This window comes from Anolis sagrei, chromosome 1 (assembly GCF_037176765.1).
Source record: "Anolis sagrei isolate rAnoSag1 chromosome 1, rAnoSag1.mat, whole genome shotgun sequence".
In the NCBI taxonomy this organism is placed as follows: Eukaryota; Metazoa; Chordata; class Lepidosauria; order Squamata; family Dactyloidae; genus Anolis; species Anolis sagrei.
The window spans coordinates 242,876,037-242,894,962 of record NC_090021.1 but is presented as its reverse complement, the minus strand read 5'-3'; the positions used below and the strand labels follow the sequence as shown (position 1 = coordinate 242,894,962).

The following is an 18,926-nucleotide window of genomic DNA, read 5'->3' as shown; positions in this document are numbered from 1 at the left end:
CCTCTGACCCAATGAGAGATTATAACATCTGAGATTGGACACTAGATTTTTACAGAAGATAAGGGATTTTCACTCATGTCTCCCCAGTTGAAATCCAGCATACAATCAACACCACATTGCTGCTAATTACTTTTGAAGGACATTTTTTGCTGATATTTTCTTACCTCCTCTCACATGTCGGAGGGTTGAGAGGGCCACATGATTTATATATTTTGCCTGCAGGACAGTTGTATGCTGTAAAGGGTAAAAACAAATCAATGTTAGACAATGACAAAGTCTTTACACATAATGAATGTTGTTCTCCTCTGCATGTCTTTGCTTTATCTCCTATTCCTGACTATATGATTAAGTATATGGAAAGTGCTTCTCTGTATGTGCACAGGCATTTAAATTTATTTTATAATAAGTGAGGTGGTACAACATAAAAAATAAAATAAAAATAAGCAGTAACAACAACTCAAATTTGTTCAGTCACTCTGCCATTTTAGGTTGGCGAGAACCTCTATAGCTGAGAATTCAAAAGGCCCCATCCTGAACCTCATTTCCCAGAATTCTGCAGGTGGCAGAAATGTGGGGCTGCCCGCTTTAAAGCCCTGGTGTGATAACGTGGTCAATTAATGGCCTTTTTGAATAATAAGAATTATATGTCATGGGAGGGGTTAACAGGGTTTTAGAGATGCTTAGGAGGAACATGGCCAAAAAAAGGTTGGGAACAACTGGTTTAGAATGTAGATTTCACTTATAAACATATGAAGCGTTCATTGAATGTGTACTGGAAAAAATATCAGTCTTGGGAAAGACCTCTTATGATCCACATTCCCGCTAACATGTGTTGACAGTTGAATTGTTCACACCTTCCAATTTATTCATTCAGCTAGCATCTACTACAATAGAATTATCTGGGGTTTTTTATATAAAAAATAACAGATGCAGAATATGTCTTGAGTGTCTATATATTTTGTAAATAAAAAGTGGCATAGATTCCAACTCTGGTACTTACAGCATTGACCCTGGGTACTTGCTCTCCAATCAACACAGACACCTTTTGAGACACAGAGAGAAGCGTATATCTCTAATCCAGAACATTGCACGGAGGTATTTGTTTGGTGGCAAGAATCAAAGAGGCAGCCTCGGTAGAAGGGTTCAGGTGGTATGATGTCATGGCACTCGGAGAAGATACTGTAACCGAACAGAAAAACTTGGGATGAAAAAAATATTATTGAAAAGGGGAAGAATCCTCTTCTCATTTGGGGAAAAGTTCCTGAACCATTTGAAATAGACCCAAAATGAAGGGCATAGACTAGAATGGATGAAAATCTGGAAACATAACCATGTAGGCAATGTAGAATATTGACTCTTTTGCTTAATTAACAAGATACTGTAGTAATAATAGTAATACTTGGAATATAGCAGTGTTTAAACTTTCTGAATTGAGACCTAGTTTTGTGGTTGTGGGTGTGATGGGAAGAAATAGGCAATTAGATGTGCTCCATCCTCACCTTTAGAGAAGATGAAATCCTTCAGTTCTACAAGAACGTCCAGATTTTGGACATAAGTATCTTTTATATAGCTACTCTTTTGTGGAATATACTCACTCCCTGCTCAAAAGCAAGCTTCACTAGTAGGTCTTGCCCCAAGAGAAGGTACACATGATTGCAATATGGATCTCCTTGTATTGGCAGGATAGATAAAGAGTGAATATGCATTATGTGATCAATGTGGTCTGATACAATGCAGTTCTACCCTGATCATATAATGCAGATTTAAACTATATTATATGACAGTGTAGATCAGGGGTCCTCAAACTAAGGCTCGAGGGCCAGATATGGCCCTCCAAGGTCATTTATCTGGCCCTCACTCAGGGTCAACCTAAGTCTGAAATGACTTGAAAGCACACAACAACAACAACAACAACAACAATCCTATCTCATCAGCCAAAAGCAGGCCCACACTTCCCACTGAAATACTAATAAGCTTATATTTGTTAAAATTGTTCTTCATTTTAATTATTGTATTGTTTTTAAGTGGTTTTTTGCACTTCAAATAAGATATGTGCAGTGTGCATCGGAATTCATATTTTTTTCAAATTATAATCCGGCCCTCCAACGGTTTAAGGGACTGTGACCTGGCCTTCTGTTTAAAAAGTTTGAGGACCCCTGGTGTAGATCCACCCTCAGACCTATATTTGTACAGGTCTGAAGCTCATGGTACTTAAGGATTATTTTACAAAAAATATCCAACTTTAACCCACAGACCAGGACTAAAAATTTTATTCTTTTAAATGTGGAATGTTCTCTCCCACTTCCACAAGATATCACCACCACCACCACCACTGCAAGAAGTAACAGAAAAAGCAGATTTTGTCTTACTCATGCAAAATGATCTTGCAAAGTTCACTAGGTGGACAGGGGGTTGGAGATTCTGTAGGTGATGGTGTTGGTACTGGTCCAAGGCAGTACTTTTTCTTGTCATCGTGAACTCTCCAATAGGGAGCCATGTGGGAACAGCTACTAGCAATCTCACCATTTGGTAAGCGGCATTCATCTTTTCTATCATTTGTGCAGGTACCTGAGTGGAACAAAATGTAGAGTAGAAGATAAAAGGCCTTACATCCATGACAAACTATATGGAGAATTATATTAATATAAAATGCAGTATAAAATTCAATGACAAGATTTAAGCCATGACACTGAATGCTGCTTGAAAGTAAATATCTTTTTTAAAGTAAATATCAGATTGGCTCTTCTCTTTGCTTTTCAGTTTTTCCTTAAATGCCTAAAATATCTAGTATCCATGAAATGATTTTAAAATGCCTATAGTTTAGAGACATGAGGAAGAAAAACACCAGAATGGGCATTTTTAAAAACAGGAAAAATAATTAGTCCATTTTACATCATACTGACAACTCAGAGAAGCAAGGACTCCCTAGAGTTTCACATAGGAGTCTTTCATAGCCCTATATAGAGGTAAATGTTATTCTCTGGTTCGTTTCTAAATCATGTGTAGTACTGTACTCATACTTGCAGAGTGGTGTACAATAATGTTTGGCTCAGTTTTAAATGATAATTGGTTGCAAAGAATGAGTCATGTTTGTTTGATGGGATTAAACCAAACCTCTTACCGCATTGTCCTTCAGTATTGTTGGCAAAATAGATGGGCGAAAGCTTGATGAGGAAAATAAAGCCACTGAAGGATATCACAGAACCAATGTCAGGGATCTCAACCACCATATTGATGCCTTGTGAGGAGATATACATGCCATCATGATGATAACCTGGGCTGACAACCTTGTCATTGAAGTAAACCTGTGTACGGGATTAATTTTACATGTGATTTAAAAAAAACAAAAAACAAAAGTGCATACTTTTAAAGAAGACTATTTCTATATATTTTGTGTTTGCTGTTATGCATTTATTTTATTGCCATCTATTATATGAATATCCCACCTTTCCACTGAAATTGTAGCAAAAAGGATTAACAATAAACTACATATAATATAATATAAAAGTGATCCTTAACATTCTCTCAGTTAAAAACTGATAGAAAAGAAAGGAAGACGGGAATCTACCAGTTTAAAATGATTTCAGAATCAAGTCAGCCTAAATGAGAATGACATATATGGATAAAAATTATCTATGTATATGTACATGCATGCATGTGAAGCTGTCCTGCTTTGGTAGGGTGTTCAAAAGCAGAGGTGTAGCTGCCAAAAAATGGTTGCTTTCCTTTCCCCCAGTATATCTCTGATAATTTCAGAACAGCGAGAACGGGGAATCCAGATGGACTACTACTAGAGGTCAAGAAGTGATACAGGTTTCACATCAGACTTAATGTCATAATTTTCTTCCATGCTCTCCACTTTTTAAAAACGTATATGTCCTCTTGCCATCTTGGAAGTAGGAGGCACTTTTGTCACATTTCAATCCCTCTTGGCTGTTTTAGACTTAAGAGAGGACCTTTTAAAACCAGGAAGGAAAACAGAAGTTAACCCTGTCCTATAAATTTTTGTAGGCTCTTATGGGAAAGTGTCACCATTCAAATTCAGTCTCACCTCCTGGGTGATATAAAAAAGCTTCTCCTGAGGCTAAAGCAGCCCAGAGGACTCTAAAAACATGGTAGCATTGTGTCTCTATGCTTCTTAATGGACAGGTGGGAACGAGGAGAGGGCCGTCTCAGTGGCTGCTCCCAGAATCTGCAGCTTCTTCCCTAAATTTCCTTGCTTAAATTTTGTCGGCAAGTAAAAAACATTTCTCTCCCATCAGGCATTTGTAAATTGATGAGGAAAGGGCCTTTAAAAGTGTGATTTGGGGAGGGAGGTGTAATAAAATGTTAATACATTTTCATATGTTAACATTTAATAATATACAAGATTTAATTGTTTTAAAAAATTATATTTATACTTTAATGTATTTGCATTGTTTTTATTTAGTATTGTTTTATATATTTTTTCTAGCTGCCCCAAGTTCCTTTTCAGGAGAAATGTGGGACAAAAATAAAGAAAAAAATACAATAAAATTTGTGGGGTATGGGATTGTGGTCCCTAAAAAAGACCCTTGAGGGGCTACATTCAGCCCATGTTCTGAATTTCTTTCATCCTGCTTGAAAAGCTCAGGTGAAGCTTATAGAAAAATGTGGTCATTTAAATAGAGATGGGAGGAATGCTACATTATCTGTGGTTTTGTAAGTTATCATACAATTTCAGATTGTGGCCCCAGATTGTTCAGTAGCCAAAGATTATGCAGTGAAAAGGGTTTCCTATAACTGGCTGCAGCAGTGTGGGCAAACAAGTTTCAGAACGCTTTTCAGAACAGCTGCATGTAAGGCATATTACAGTATTCCAAATGGGACATAAAAATGGAAGAGATATAAGCCACCACTTACTTCATTCTTTTGCTTTTCAAGAATGAAAAATTTAAAAATGTTTTTTTCTGTTAGTTAGATCATTCAAGTTTTAATGCATATTGATGTTTGTTTCACATTTCAGGACTTTTTCAAACTATTTTCTAATCACAGTGATTTTAAACATCAAAAGCACAGAAAGTAAAAGCAATTAAGTGTAATGATTAGACATGAAGACTTGTATAGATTTCTACCAGTAGGCAAGTCAAAGGTCCCCCTGTCTTCCCTGTATGAGATTGCAACCTAAAATAAGTGCTTTCAACATTTTGAATTACAGCAGCAAATTACAGCAGCAAAACAACAGAGGGGAAACAAACAGGCACATGAAATCACCCTCAACAAAAGATTCCCCCCAGGCGCTTCCAAGCCATTGAATGCAAATCAAGGTGATCAGCTGAAACATTCACAGCTAGCCCCAGCAAACAAAAGTCCTTTGTCTCACTCTGGTCATTCCACAGATATATAAACCCATTTTTCCTAGTTCCAACAGACCTCAATACCTCTGAGGATGCTTGCCACAGATGCAGGCAAAACGTCAGGAGAAAAATTGCCTCCAGAACATGGCCATATAGCCCGGAAAAACCTACAACAACCCATTTTGAATAGTTCTTACCTTATTGGTTTCCATGCCATCAACATATTCACGGGTTAAAATTACTGTTGAAGTCTTGTATTTAATAATGGTAGACTTAGGACATGAAAGTCCATCTTCTGAATCACAAAAGGCATTATCAACAAGAATGGTAAAGTTGTCATGTGTTGGTGTAATCTCCTTCACCAAGACATATGTACAATTGTCCAGGAAGGTGTAGTAAACTCCATCAAAGGTGATGTAGTGAGGATCACCCCAGCCACTGCATACACCTGATTAAATGTAATCGGAATCAGAATCAAAATAATATAACTGCAACATGGCAAACATTAGCATTTAAGTTACCGCAGCCTTAGCAACATTTATGCTTTATGAAAAGGATATGGCATTTTCAATTGTATTTTCATAGTAACATCCACTTACATTCACATTCGTAGTGGTAACAACAGCCATCATCTTGGAAGACTTTTACAGGTGGGTATCCATTTTCACACACAATATCCTGTACCTTTGGACATTTGACATGACTCACAGCAATTTTGTTGTTTCCTTCACAAGTATATCTTGTGCAGTTTGATGTCCATGTCTCACCAACCTGAGCAGAGAAAGAAGTGTTACTATTGCAACATACAGTTTGCCCTGGCTAGGGCTTATGCACATTTTTAGTTGTATTGAAATATGATAAATAGGTGTCATGACCACAAGGAAGAAGGAGTTGCATATTTATTTGAGTTTTTTGGTTACTGCTCAATTTGTGGTATCCATTTTATAAACTACATATGCCAAGAAGCATTTTCTTGCATCTATTTTTCTTTTCTTTTCTACAGAGCAGCCCAATTAGAAGTTGAAGTAGACAGGAAAGCTTTCACCCTAGCAGTTAAAAACAACACAACAGTGGCATGCAAAGTGTATTCCTCAACTTGTTCCTGTTGTGATTTTCCATTAGAATGCAGAAACACGTTTAGTCAAATATTTCCAAATATTCCCTCACATTTGAATTTTACTGGAAAAAAACTTAATGAAATCTGAACATTCATTCAAAATTCAAAACTTATTGCTTTAGAACTGTGAGTTTTTGCATTTCTTTTTTTAGATAGCATCAGATGTTAAATCCTATTCGAATATCACCTATTTAATATGAATAAGAAATACATACATATGAATAAGAATTACAGATTATCTATAAAGTATTCTCCTTAATACTGCTGCTGGACTTTCTTAATTGCACAAAAATATGTGTACCAAGGTATGGTTTATCTCTCTTATGATTTCTGTATGTTTTTCTCAGCTTTTTGATCAATTGGTTCTTGAGTAAATCCTTCTTATTCAATAGTCCAGTAATAACAAATACTAATGTCAGTGATATTTTTATAGAACATTTATTTATCACGTCACCAGCAACCAGACATTTGTATTACATTTTTAACAAAAACAGACAAAACAAACAGACAAAACACAGAATTTGCAAGATTAGTAGTTGATTTAATGTCCTTTGACCAGTAGCTGGCCACTTAGAGTGCCTCTGGTGTTGCCGCAAGGAGGTCCTCCATTGTGCATGTGGCAGGGCTCAGGTTGCATTGCAGCAGGTGGTCTGTGGTTTGCTCTTCTCCACACTCGCATGTCGTGGATTCCACTTCATAGCCCAATTTCTTAAGATTGGCTCTGCATCTCGTGGTGCCAGAGCGCAGTCTGTTCAGCCTTTTCCAAGTCGCCCAGTCTTCTGTGTGCCCAGGGGGAGTCTCTCATTTGGTATCAGCCATTGATTGAGGTTCTGGGTTTTAGCCTGCCACTTCTGGACTCTCGCTTGCTAGGGTGTTCCAGCGAGTGTCTCTGTAGATCTTAGAAAACTATTTCTTGATTTAAGTCGTTGATGTGCTGGCTGATACCCAAACAAGGGATGGGCTGGAGATGTCACTGCCTTGGTCCTTTCACTATTGGCTGCTACTTCCTGGCAGATGTCAGGTGGTGCAATACCAACTAGACAGTGTAATTTCTCCAGTGGTGTAGTGCGCAGACACCCCGTGATAATGCGGCATGTCTCATTAAGAGCCATATCCACTGTTTTAGCGTGGTGAGATGTGTCCCATACCTAGCATGCATACTCAGCAGCAGAGCAGCATAGTGCAAGGACAGATGTCTTCACTGCATCTGGTTGTGATCCCCAGGTTGTGCCAGTCAGCTTTCGTATGATATCGTTTCTAGCACCCACTTTTTGCTTGATGTTCAGGCAGTGCTTCTTGTAGGTCATAGCATGGTCAGAGTGACTCCCTGGTATTTGGGTGTGCTGCAATGCTCCAGTGGGATTCCTTCCCAGGTGATCCTCAGAGCTCGGGGTGCTTGTCTGTTCTTAATGTGAAAGGCACATGTCTGTGTTTTAGATGGATTAAGAATCAGCTGGTTTTCCCTGTAATAGGCAGTAAGAGCACCTAGAGCTTTGAAGAGCATCTGTTCAACCATCTCAAAGCTCCCTGCTTGAGCAGTAATGGCACAATCATCAGCCCTTCTGGCAGTGGCTGGTCATTTGTGCTGAACATGGATGGGGCAAGCACGCTTCCCTGATTCAGGTCGTTCTTCTATTTCTGCCATCTGCTTCTCTGGTCCTGGAACTCAACAAAGAAGCTACTGTTTTGTAGCAGGTTTCCTGTGAGGCAGGTGAGGCAGTAGTCCTTTGTGATAGTATACATTTTTTCTCAGGAGGAGGCGGTGGTTTACAGTATCATAAGCCACTGACAGTTCTATGAAGACAGCTCCTGTGATCTGCTGCCTTTCAAAGCCATCTTCTATGTGCTGTCAGGTTCAGCACTTGCGATGTGCAGCTTTTGCCTTTCCTGAAGCCAGCTTGCTGTGGAATCAGACATGGGTCTATTTTTTCCATAATTCTATGCAAAATAAGTCTCTCCAGAACTTTGTAAAGGTGGCACAAAAGGGAGATTGGTCTATAACTTTTTGGATCATGGTGGCCTTTGCCTGGCTTCAAGATAGTGATGACTCTTGCTTTCCTCCAGATTTTGGGGATATGACAGGATGCAGTACAGTTGTTCATCAGCTCCAGAAGCCAGCGCCTTGTTTTGGGGCAAAGTTCTTTATTTGTTCCATCCGTAGATCATCCACGCCAGCTGCTTTGTGATTTTTACATTTATTGAGAGCCATGTCCAATTCAGTAGGTGTAAAGGGTTCATGGAGGTTGTTGTCCTCAATCTCTGATTGTCTGGCTATTGGTTTCTTTCCTACTTTGGTGGCAAGGTTGGGTTTCCCATTCTTCAAGGGTTGGTGTGCTATCTGATCTGCGTTTATGTTGGCATGGGTATTAGTTTGTGAAGGGTCATTGCTCAACCGTTTTAGCAGCCTCCATGCCTTCTGGCTGCTCCTGCCCATGTCGACCTCTGTGATCAGCTTTATCCACTGTTCTTTCTTGGCACGACCAATGTGATCATGTCATCTAACATGTCTGAGAATTTAGTCCAATCTGCCTTTCTGAAGTTGAACCTTCGTTTAAATCAAACTTCCTGGGGCCTTATAGTTGGAAACAATTGGCATACTATTGGTCGGTACTGTGTGTTTGGGATTGGTGGTCCCACTGATTTAGTGATTTAATGCTGTCGCTCACAAACAAGAGGTCTCGGTTATAACCTCGGTGCCATCTCCCACTGTTGTAGGATAGTGGGAGCTTACTATCATGAATGAGTGATAGTTTGTGCAGTTCAGAGCAGGGGAGGACAGCCTCTCCATTTCTGTCCTCTTGAGCACATGACAGTACGTGACAGTTATCTTGCAAATACCATTTTGTGTATATTAATAAACAGTATAAAGATTTGGTGAATCTTCTGTTTTGTTAAAGAACAGAAACTTCAGGAGGTTGGTTCAATTTAATCTCAATTTACTCTTTCTTGCTATATAACTAGCTCTACCTATTGCACTACATGTAAAATCCATCTGGTACGCATTACATGTGAGTTCCATTATCCAAGTACCTTCAGACATTTGACCATTGCAGTCTCAACATAACCATCATTCATGCTCCAGTTTCTGAAGAGGCATACAATATCATTTGAAATACTGAAAAAGTGTGCACATATAAGAGATTACAGCATTACGGCCTAGCCTGTAAGGCCAAACCCAATTTAAAAAGTGTAATTTTAAAGTTAAGCAAGAAGCAGTTCTTACCTGCCTGGGCGGAATAACATCAGGGCAGCCAATTAGCGGTGTTGTGGTAGCAGGAGTGGTAGAGGGAGTTGTGATCACAACAGTTGGAGTTGGCGTGGGTGATGTTGCTGGGCATGGTCCTTTAGACCTCTCAACAGAACATTTTAAGCCACAAATGGCATAAAAAGAACAGCCATCACTGTCTGTTGTATTGTAAATAGTCTCACCTAAAAAAAATAGCCCCCAATGATCAAGTGCTTTAATATTGTTACAGTGTAATATTTCATGCAAAGCTGACTACACTCATCACCTTATATATTACATATGTAATATATAATGTAATACAAATGTCTGGTTGCTGATGACACGATAAATAAATAAAAACCTTATATATTTAATAACAAGACAGAAACCATGTGAATAGCACTGAAATGAATATAAAATAATGGAATATTCCCAAAAATTATGAAAAAATTAAATAACATAATTTTAATATTATCTGCAAAGCAATATGGAAAATGAAAGGAAATACACACCAGGATGATACGTTTTTTCCCCAATTTGACAGAGACATTGAGTTGTGCTGCTGGCTGAGGAGGTTGGTGTTGGTGTTTCTGTCACTATAGAAGTCGTACTAAGTTCTGCAGTTGTGGTGTGAATAGGAGAGGTTGACTTTATGGTTGTAGTTATTGTGGTGGTGGTCCTGGGTATGGGTGGACACTCTGGGTTTTGTTCACAGCATAATACCCGTAATTCATAGTTTAAGCACTGATTAAATTTCCCTTTTTGTTGTTGGTTCTCGCAAATCAGCCCTTTCTTGACATCACAGTCAACAACTTGGCCCACTTCTGCAATCGTTAGCTCAGGGTGCCTTTCAGCCCTACACTGAATATTTGATGGCTTGGGACAGATTTTTCCTCCTGCTGCCCGGATGTTGTCATATGTTTCTATGTCTCCTCCTTTAGGTCCTACAGTAGGAGAGCCAACATCATACCACTTGGACCACTGGCATTTCGTGGGCGAGCAAGGTGTTTCCGGAGATGTTGTTGTCACTTGGACTGTACTGGTTGTTGGCAAGGATGTGGTGGTAGGCAAAGTGGTTGTATGCTCTCTGGTAGATTTAGGAGTGGAGGATCTAGTCGTTAATGCTTCCGTGGTTACTTTGGTACTAGCAGTTGTGGTGGTGATAGGAATTGTGGTGGTGGTAGTAGCAGCAGTCGTGGTAGTTTCAGCTTTTGTTGTTGTTACTGGCCTGGTTGTTGTTGTTGGAGCGACTGTTGTGGTGGTTGTAGGAACTGGTTTGCTAGTGGTTGTGCTTGGTATGGGTGTGGGTGGACACTCTGGGTTTTGTTCACAGCATAATACCCGTAATTCAAAGTTTAAGCACTGCTTAAATTTCCCTTTTTGTTGTTGATTCTCGCAAACCAGCCCTTTCTTGACATCACAGTCAACAACTTGGCCCACTTCTGCAATCGTTAGCTCAGGGTGCCTTTCAGCCCTACACTGAATATTTGATGGTTTGGGACAGATTTTTCCTCCTGCTGCCCGGATGTTGTCATATGTTTCTATATCTCCTCCTTTAGGTCCTACAGTAGGAGAGTCAACATCATACCACTCGGACCACTGGCATTTCATGGGCGAGCAAGGTGTTTCCGGAGATGTTGTTGTCACTTGGATTGTACTGGTTGTTGGCAAGGATGTGGTGGTAGGCAAAGTGGTTGTATGCTCTCTGGTAGATTTAGGAGTGGAGGATCTAGTCGTTAATGCTTCCGTGGTTACTTTGGTACTAGCAGTTGTGGTGGTGATAGGAATTGTGGTGGTGGTAGTAGCAGCAGTCGTGGTAGTTTCAGCTTTTGTTGTTGTTACTGGCCTGGTTGTTGTTGTTGGAGCGACTGTTGTGGTGGTTGTAGGAACTGGTTTGCTAGTGGTTGTGCTTGGTATGGGTGTGGGTGGACACTCTGGGTTTTGTTCACAGCATAATACTCGTAATTCAAAGTTTAAGCACTGCTTAAATTTCCCTTTTTGTTGTTGGTTCTCGCAAACCAGCCCTTTCTTGACATCACAGTCAACAACCTGGCCCAATTCTGCAATAGTTAGCTCAGGGTTCCTTTCAGCCCTACACTGAATATTTGATGGTTTGGGACAGATTTTTCCTCCTGCTGCCCGAATGTTGTCATATGTTTCTATATCTCCTCCTTTAGGTCCTACAGTAGGAGAGTCAACATCATACCACTGGGACCACTGGCATTTCATGGGCGAGCAAGGTGTTTCCGGAGATGTTGTTGTCACTTGGATTGTACTGGTTGTTGGCAAGGATGTGGTGGTAGGCAAAGTGGTTGTATGCTCTCTGGTAGATTGAGGAGTGGAGAATCTAGTCGTTGTTGCTCCTGTGGTTACTTTGGTACTAGCAGTTGTGGTGGTGATAGGAATTGTGGTGGTGGTAGTAGCAGCAGTCGTGGTAGTTTCAGCTTTTGTTGTTGTTACTGGCCTGGTTGTTGTTGTTGGAGCGACTGTTGTGGTGGTTTTAGGAACTGGTTTGCTAGTGGTTGTGCTTGGTATGGGTGTGGGTGGACACTCTGGATTTTGTTCACAGCATAATACCCGTACTTCATAGTTTAAGCACTCATTAAATTTCCCTTTTTGTTGTTGGTTCTCGCAAACCAGCCCTTTCTTGACATCACAGTCAACAACCTGGTGCAATTCTGCAATCGTTAGCTCAGGGTTCCTTTCAGCCCTACACTGAATATTTGATGGTTTGGGACAGATTTTTCCTCCTGCTGCCCGAATGTTGTCATATGTTTCTATGTCTCCTCCTTTAGGTCCTACAGTAGGATAGTCAACATCATACCACTCGGACCACTGGCATTTCGTGGGCGAGCAAGGTGTTTCCGGAGATGTTGTTGTCACTTGGATTGTACTGGTTGTTGGCAAGGATGTGGTGGTAGGCAAAGTAGTTGTATGTTCTCTGGTAGATTTAGGAGTGGAGGATCTAGTCGTTGTTGCTCCTGTGGTTACTTTGGTACTAGCAGTTGTGGTGGTGGTAGTAGCAGCAGTCGTGGTAGTTTCAGGTTTCGTTGTTGTTACTGGCCTGGTTGTTGTTGTTGGAGCGACTGTTGTGGTGGTTGTAGGAACTGGTTTGCTAGTGGTTGTGCTTGGTATGGGTGTGGGTGGACACTCTGGGTTTTGTTCACAGCATAATACCCGTAATTCAAAGTTTAAGCACTGCTTAAATTTCCCTTTTTGTTGTTGGTTCTCGCAAACCAGCCCTTTCTTGACATCACAGTCAACAACTTGGCCCACTTCTGCAATTGTTCGCTCAGGGTGGCTTTCAGCCCTACACTGAATATTTGATGGCTTGTGACAGATTTTTCCTCCAGCTGCCCGGATGTTGTCATATGTTTCTATGTCTCCTCCTTTAGGTCCTACAGTGGGATAGTCAACATCATACCACTCAGACCACTGGCATTTCGTGGGTGAGCAAGGTGTTTCCGGAGATGTTGTTGTCACTTGGATTGTACTGGTTGTTGGCAAGGATGTGGTGGTAAGCAAAGTGGTTGTATGCTCTTTGGTAGATTTAGGAGTGGAGGATTTAGTAGTAGTAGTAGTAGTAGTAGTAGTTTCTATGGGTTTTTTTGTGGTCGTAATTGTGGATGTAACAATTTCAGGTCTTGTTGTTACTGGCTTGGATGTTGCTGAAGTAACTCTTGTGGTCGTAGTTAGAACTGGACTGGTAGTTCGTGGTGTCATCTTTGTGGTGGCTGTGGTTTCGGGAACTTCAGTTGTTCTCTCTCTTTGTTGTGCTGTAGATGGCTGTCTAGTTGTGCGAATCTGCGTAATGATAGGTTGGACTGTTGTGGTTGTTTCTCGCTTTACTGTTGTTGTCTCTGCTGTTGTAGTTGGTTTCTTCGTGGTTTTGACTGCTGTTGTATATTTTGATGTTGAAGTTGGTGGTTGTGTAGTTGTTAATGGTGAGCTAGTGGGGCATGGTACAATTATTTTTTTGCAGCATTCAATTCTTATTTCATAGTTGTAGCAAATTGGTGGAAATTGATCTTTGTTATAACATATTAGTCCCTCTGTTTTACTGCAAATAACCTTTTGTTCCAATTTTTGTAGTGGATCATCGGGAAATCGTACCGCTCTGCATTCAACATTTCTTGGAGCTTTACAAACCTTATGACCTTTGGCTCTTATGTTCTTAAATGTGTCAAAATCTCCATCATCAAGTGCTGCACCCGGGTAACTTTCATCATACCACTTGGACCATTCACAGAATTCTTGAGTGCATATTTCACTTGTTGAGGTCAAAGTTGATGTAGCTGTTGTTTCTGGATGCGTTGTTGCTGGAATAGTTTTTGTTGTAACTGTTGTTGGTGTAGGTGTGGTAGTTGGAGAAGTTGTTGTAGTTATAACAGTAGTTCGTTCAGATGTGGTTGTTGCTGTTGCAGTTTCTGGAGTTGCACTGGGAGTTGTGGGAATAGCAGTTGTGATTGTAGTTTCTGTAGTAGAGGGTGTGGTTGTTACTGTTGTAGGTTCTGGAGTTGGAGTTGATGTTGTGGGGGTAGTAGTTGTGGTTGTTTTTTCTGTAGTAGAGGGTGTGGTTGTTACTGTTGTAGTTTCTGGAGTTGTAGTTGATGTTGTGGGGATAGTAGTCGTGGGTGTGGTTGTTACTATTGTAGGTTCTGAAGTTGTCGTTGATGTTGTAGGAGCAGTAGTTGTGGTTGTAGTTTCTGTAGTAGAGGGTGTGGTTGTTACTGTTGTAGTTTCTGGAGTTGTAGTTGATGTTGTGGGGATAGTAGTCGTGGTTGTACTTTCTGTAGTAGAGGGTGTGGTTGTTACTGTTGTAGGTTCTGAAGTTGTCGTTGATGTTGTAGGAGCAGTAGTTGTGGTTGTACTTTCTGTAGTAGAGGGTGTGGTTGTTACTGTTGTAGTTTCTGGAGTTGATGTTATAGGAGCAGTAGTTGTGGTTGTACTTTCTGTAGTAGAGGGTTTGGTTGTTACTGTTTTAGGTTCTGGAGTTGGAGTTGATGTTGTGGGAGCAGTAGTCGTGGTTGTACTTTCTGTAGTAGAGGGTGTGGTTGTTACTGTTGTAGGTTCTGGAGTTGGAGTTGATGTTGTGGGGGTAGTAGTTGTGGTTATACTTTCTGTAGTAGAGGGTGTGGTTGTTACTGTTGTAGTTTCTGGAGTTGTCATTGATGTTGTAGGAGCAGTAGTTGTGGTTGTACTTTCTGTAGTAGAGGGTGTGGTTGTTACTGTTGTAGGTTCTGGAGTTGGAGTTGATGTTGTGGAGGTAGTAGTTGTGGTTGTTCTTTCTGTAGTAGAGGGTGTGGTTGTTACTGTTGTAGTTTCTGGAGTTGTCGTTGATGTTGTGGGAGCAGTAGTTGTGGTTGTACTTTCTGTAGTAGAGGGTGTGGTTGTTACTGTTGTAGGTTCTGGAGTTGGAGTTGATGTTGTGGGGGTAGTAGTTGTGGTTGTTCTTTCTGTAGTAGAGGGTGTGGTTGTTACTGTTGTAGTTTCTGGAGTTGTAGTTGATGTTGTGGGGATAGTAGTCGTGGTTGTACTTTCTGTAGTAGAGGGTGTGGTTGTTATTGTTGTAGTTTTTGGAGTTGTTGATGTTGTGGGGGAAGTAGCCGTGGTTGTACTTTCTGTAGTAGAGGGTGTGGTTGTTACTGTTGTAGGCTCTCGAGTTGTAGTTGATGTTGTGGGGATAGTAGTCGTGGTAGTACTTTCTTTTGTAGATGGTGTGGTTGTTACTGTTGTAGTTTCGGGAGTAGAGGAAGTTGTGGGAACAGAAGTTGTAGATGTACTTTCTGCAGTAGACGGTGAGGTTGTTGCTGTTGGAGCTGTGGAGACTGTAGTAGTCTGAGATGTGGAGGCAGTAGTGTAACCACATGGTACAAAGCTGCAACATTGGATTCTCATTTGATAATTATGGCACTTCTTTGTACTCTGGTCGTTATTGTAGCAGATTAATCCCACTTCAGTATTGCATTCAACCTTTTGGCCCAGTTCACTTAATGGAGTATTGGGGAATTTCTCAGCCCGACATTCAACTTTCTTTGGAGTTTTACAGACGTTATAACCCTCAGCTCTCAGGTGATCAAAACTGTCAAAATCACCACCATCTTCTCCAGAACCAGGCTGGCTCACATCATACCATTGTGACCAATGGCAATTTTCCTGAACACAAAGTGTAGTTGTAGGTGCTGTGGAAGATGATTAAAAGGATACATTAGTATAATTGGTAATCTAGGTGCTAGATTATATTAACTAGATACCAGCTCTAAGAAGAAAGCTTCCTTGAATGAATACTCAGAAATCAGCAGCTTCACCAAAGCTGCTGATTAGGAAAAAGAAATCAGATCGTCACACACTCTCAGTCCCAGAAAGCCCTGTAATAGAGTGATTTTCGGGTTGCCATAAGTTGGAAATGACAACAACAAAAATCAGTTAGACTTTTCTGAAACTTATTATTTGATTTTTAGGATGCAGGAGACAGTTTTGCAAATGACTTTTTAACTATAAGAATGTACAGTTATAACAATGGCATTCACTTGAAAGAGCTGAGAACAAAATATTATATTTGAAGATCACATCTGAGTATTTCAGTGTTCTGATAAAAGCTAGATCTACACTGCCATATAATCCAGTTCAATGCAGTTAAGCCACATTCAGAGACTGGATTATACGGCAAAGTAGATGGGGCCAAAGACAAGCAGAATGCCATTCAGTTTGAAAAGAGAGGTAGACATGCATTCTGTAGGTATATATTAAATTCTGGATACCAAAATGAATAAAACGATGATGAAGGATATCCAGAAATTAGATACAAGAAATATCTGTAGTATAAAAGGAACCTGCTATCCTAAGAAATTATATACTACTAGCTGTACCTGCCACACATTGCTGTGGCCAACCTACTCTCTTTCTCTACTTCTTTCTTTCTTTCTTTCTTTCTTTCTTTCCTCCCTTCCCTTTTTTTCTTTCATTCTCTCCTTCATTCCTTCTCTTCCCTTCCTTCCTTCCCTTTTCTTTTCTTTCCTTTCTCTTTCTATTCTGGGACTGCAACTCCCAGCAGTCCTCCTGATCAATCTATCTACCTGCCTACCTATCTACCTACCTACTTTATCTAGTCTATCTATTTTATCTATTTGAAGGTTTTCTGGGAGTTACAATCCAGGAATAGGAAATTGGAAATATGCAGAGATTGGGATGCCTTCAAAAAATCCAAGGAGAAGAAAGCTTGCAGCTTGGAAGCAGTGCATTTGGATTATCCTCCTCTCCTAAAGGGCCTGGTCTAGGGAGCTGTAGTCCAGAAGAGAGTGTGCATATGCTATTGTGTGTTTTGTTTGCAAGGCGGAATCATTTTGTGCATGCGCTGAAGCATCTTTTTGCTTTTTTGGCTTTTTTAAATCCCTTCTGCTGTGCTTTTTAGTGTTTTTTATGAGTGATGGTCACTTGTTGGCCTGATAGGTGTATTGTGTCCAAATTTGGTGTCAATTTGTCAAGTGGTTTTTGAGTTATGTTAATCCCACAAACAAACATTACATTTTTATTTATATAGATTGTGTAGGTGCATTTTTAGGAGATTTTTAATTAGTTGTTTAAGGTGGTTCTGCCCCTATGTAATTATAAACAAGGGGGAATCAATCTTACACACACTATAGAAAAGAGGCACACATAAACACTTCATCTAACACCAGCCCAGTAGTATACAATGAATACAGTTTTTCTTTGATGGTCATATTTCAGTAAGTCTTCAGGGGTTGGTATCTCTAGTTATAAGTGTGCCCAGTATTAGCCTTCCTTGTATTTGCACTTGAGTTCTTTGGGCATATCTATGTTATGGCTGAATTGCAAGTTTCCCATTTTAGGTATGCCTGCTAATTAGTTTAAATTAGATTAGAGTATGCTAGGTTATACAGTATTATATTATTATTATTATAGTCGGTACTCCATATCAATGAAACCTGCAGCCAAGGAGTCAAATTATCTACATCTTGAATATATTATATTATATTATATTATATTATAATAATTATGTTGTATTATACTATACTATTCTACTTCTATCTTGAAGTTCTGGTCTTCAATTCTATTTTGAATTTCAATTACAGTAGAATTAATGAATCAATTTGATTTATTAAGAATAGCTTTGGCCATAACTTCATAATCACATATGTATTAAGAATATGCTACTTTCTAAAGCATAATAAGACCCTAAGCTCTTACAAAGAGCAGTACAAGATAAAACATTTTACTAACACAATACAGATATGCCTACTTTGTACTATGCTTCTTGCAACACATTAATATTGCTTTGTGTCTCATTGTCACAAACCCATTGCTTCCCTATTGATTCACTATGTATACTCTACTTAAGGACTAATCAACAGGTTTTAGGTTCTCATTGTTGTCTACTTTCATAACAGACAGGCATGAATTTGTATTGGACATGCACTATCTTTTTAAAAAAATTCTGTTGTACTACACTGAATCTCAGAGTCTCGACTTGGAGATTGATATCATTTGATCAAAAAACAGAGTAATCAGAGCTTGTACCTGTAGTAGTAGTTGGTTGTGAGGTGCTAGTAAATACAAACACAGTGGTGGGGGTGGCAATGGTTGTGGTTGTTTCACATGGGAAAATGTTCCTCTCTATTGTTCCATTATGAGAACAAGTTGCAATGATGCATCCTCCAATGCCGTCTGTTGTGTTGTAGATAATATCACCAGGTACGTGTTTCTTCCCATCATAGATGCAGTAGCAAGCTGTCATTCAAAAAATTATTTGAACCACATTAGCTTAAAATGTAAAAAAAATGCTTTAAGAAATTACTTACTTAAAAAAAACTGTATTGTCAACATACCATTTTCATCATGTGCACATATCGGCTTGCTTTCCATTGAGCACTGGCTGCAAGAAACAAAAGAGCACCACTATGAAGGTGACTAACATTTCTTTCAAAGCACAGAAGGCAAAATCACTCTTTATTTACATCCCATATATGCCAATGCAGAAATGAGCAGGCAGTTCATCTTAATACATGGTTTACAAAAAAATCCTATGGATCTAAAAATTTCCAAAAGAAAGTAGACTTCAATGTGGATCAGTGATGGCTGATAGTTTCCATGTCAGTGATGCACTGAATTCACTCTTGTTTTAATCAGAACAATCTACCTCAGGTGCTGAACCCTGTTCTCCAAAGAGTTTCAGCTCTTGGGTAGCTGAGTTGTTGTAGGTTTTTCAGGCTGTATGACCATGTTCTAGAAGCATTCACTCCTGACATTT

General features: G+C 39.7%; 1 protein-coding gene across 1 annotated transcript in view; it reads right to left on the bottom strand.

The window, feature by feature from the left end:
• The window catches only part of MUC5AC (mucin 5AC, oligomeric mucus/gel-forming), a 71,085-nt gene that overhangs the window by 16,698 nt on the left and 35,461 nt on the right, over positions 1–18,926 (bottom strand). Inside the window, exons 30-41 of the mRNA XM_067462593.1 lie at positions 18,505–18,551; positions 18,197–18,406; positions 15,423–15,840; positions 14,664–15,209; positions 10,171–14,270; positions 9,656–9,861; positions 5,915–6,086; positions 5,513–5,763; positions 3,122–3,305; positions 2,370–2,568; positions 1,001–1,179; positions 165–234 (exon numbers count right to left, since the gene is read on the bottom strand). Coding sequence (XP_067318694.1) covers positions 165–234; positions 1,001–1,179; positions 2,370–2,568; positions 3,122–3,305; positions 5,513–5,763; positions 5,915–6,086; positions 9,656–9,861; positions 10,171–14,270; positions 14,664–15,209; positions 15,423–15,840; positions 18,197–18,406; positions 18,505–18,551 — 6,582 coding nt within the window. The remainder of the gene's footprint in view (positions 1–164; positions 235–1,000; positions 1,180–2,369; positions 2,569–3,121; positions 3,306–5,512; positions 5,764–5,914; positions 6,087–9,655; positions 9,862–10,170; positions 14,271–14,663; positions 15,210–15,422; positions 15,841–18,196; positions 18,407–18,504; positions 18,552–18,926) is intronic.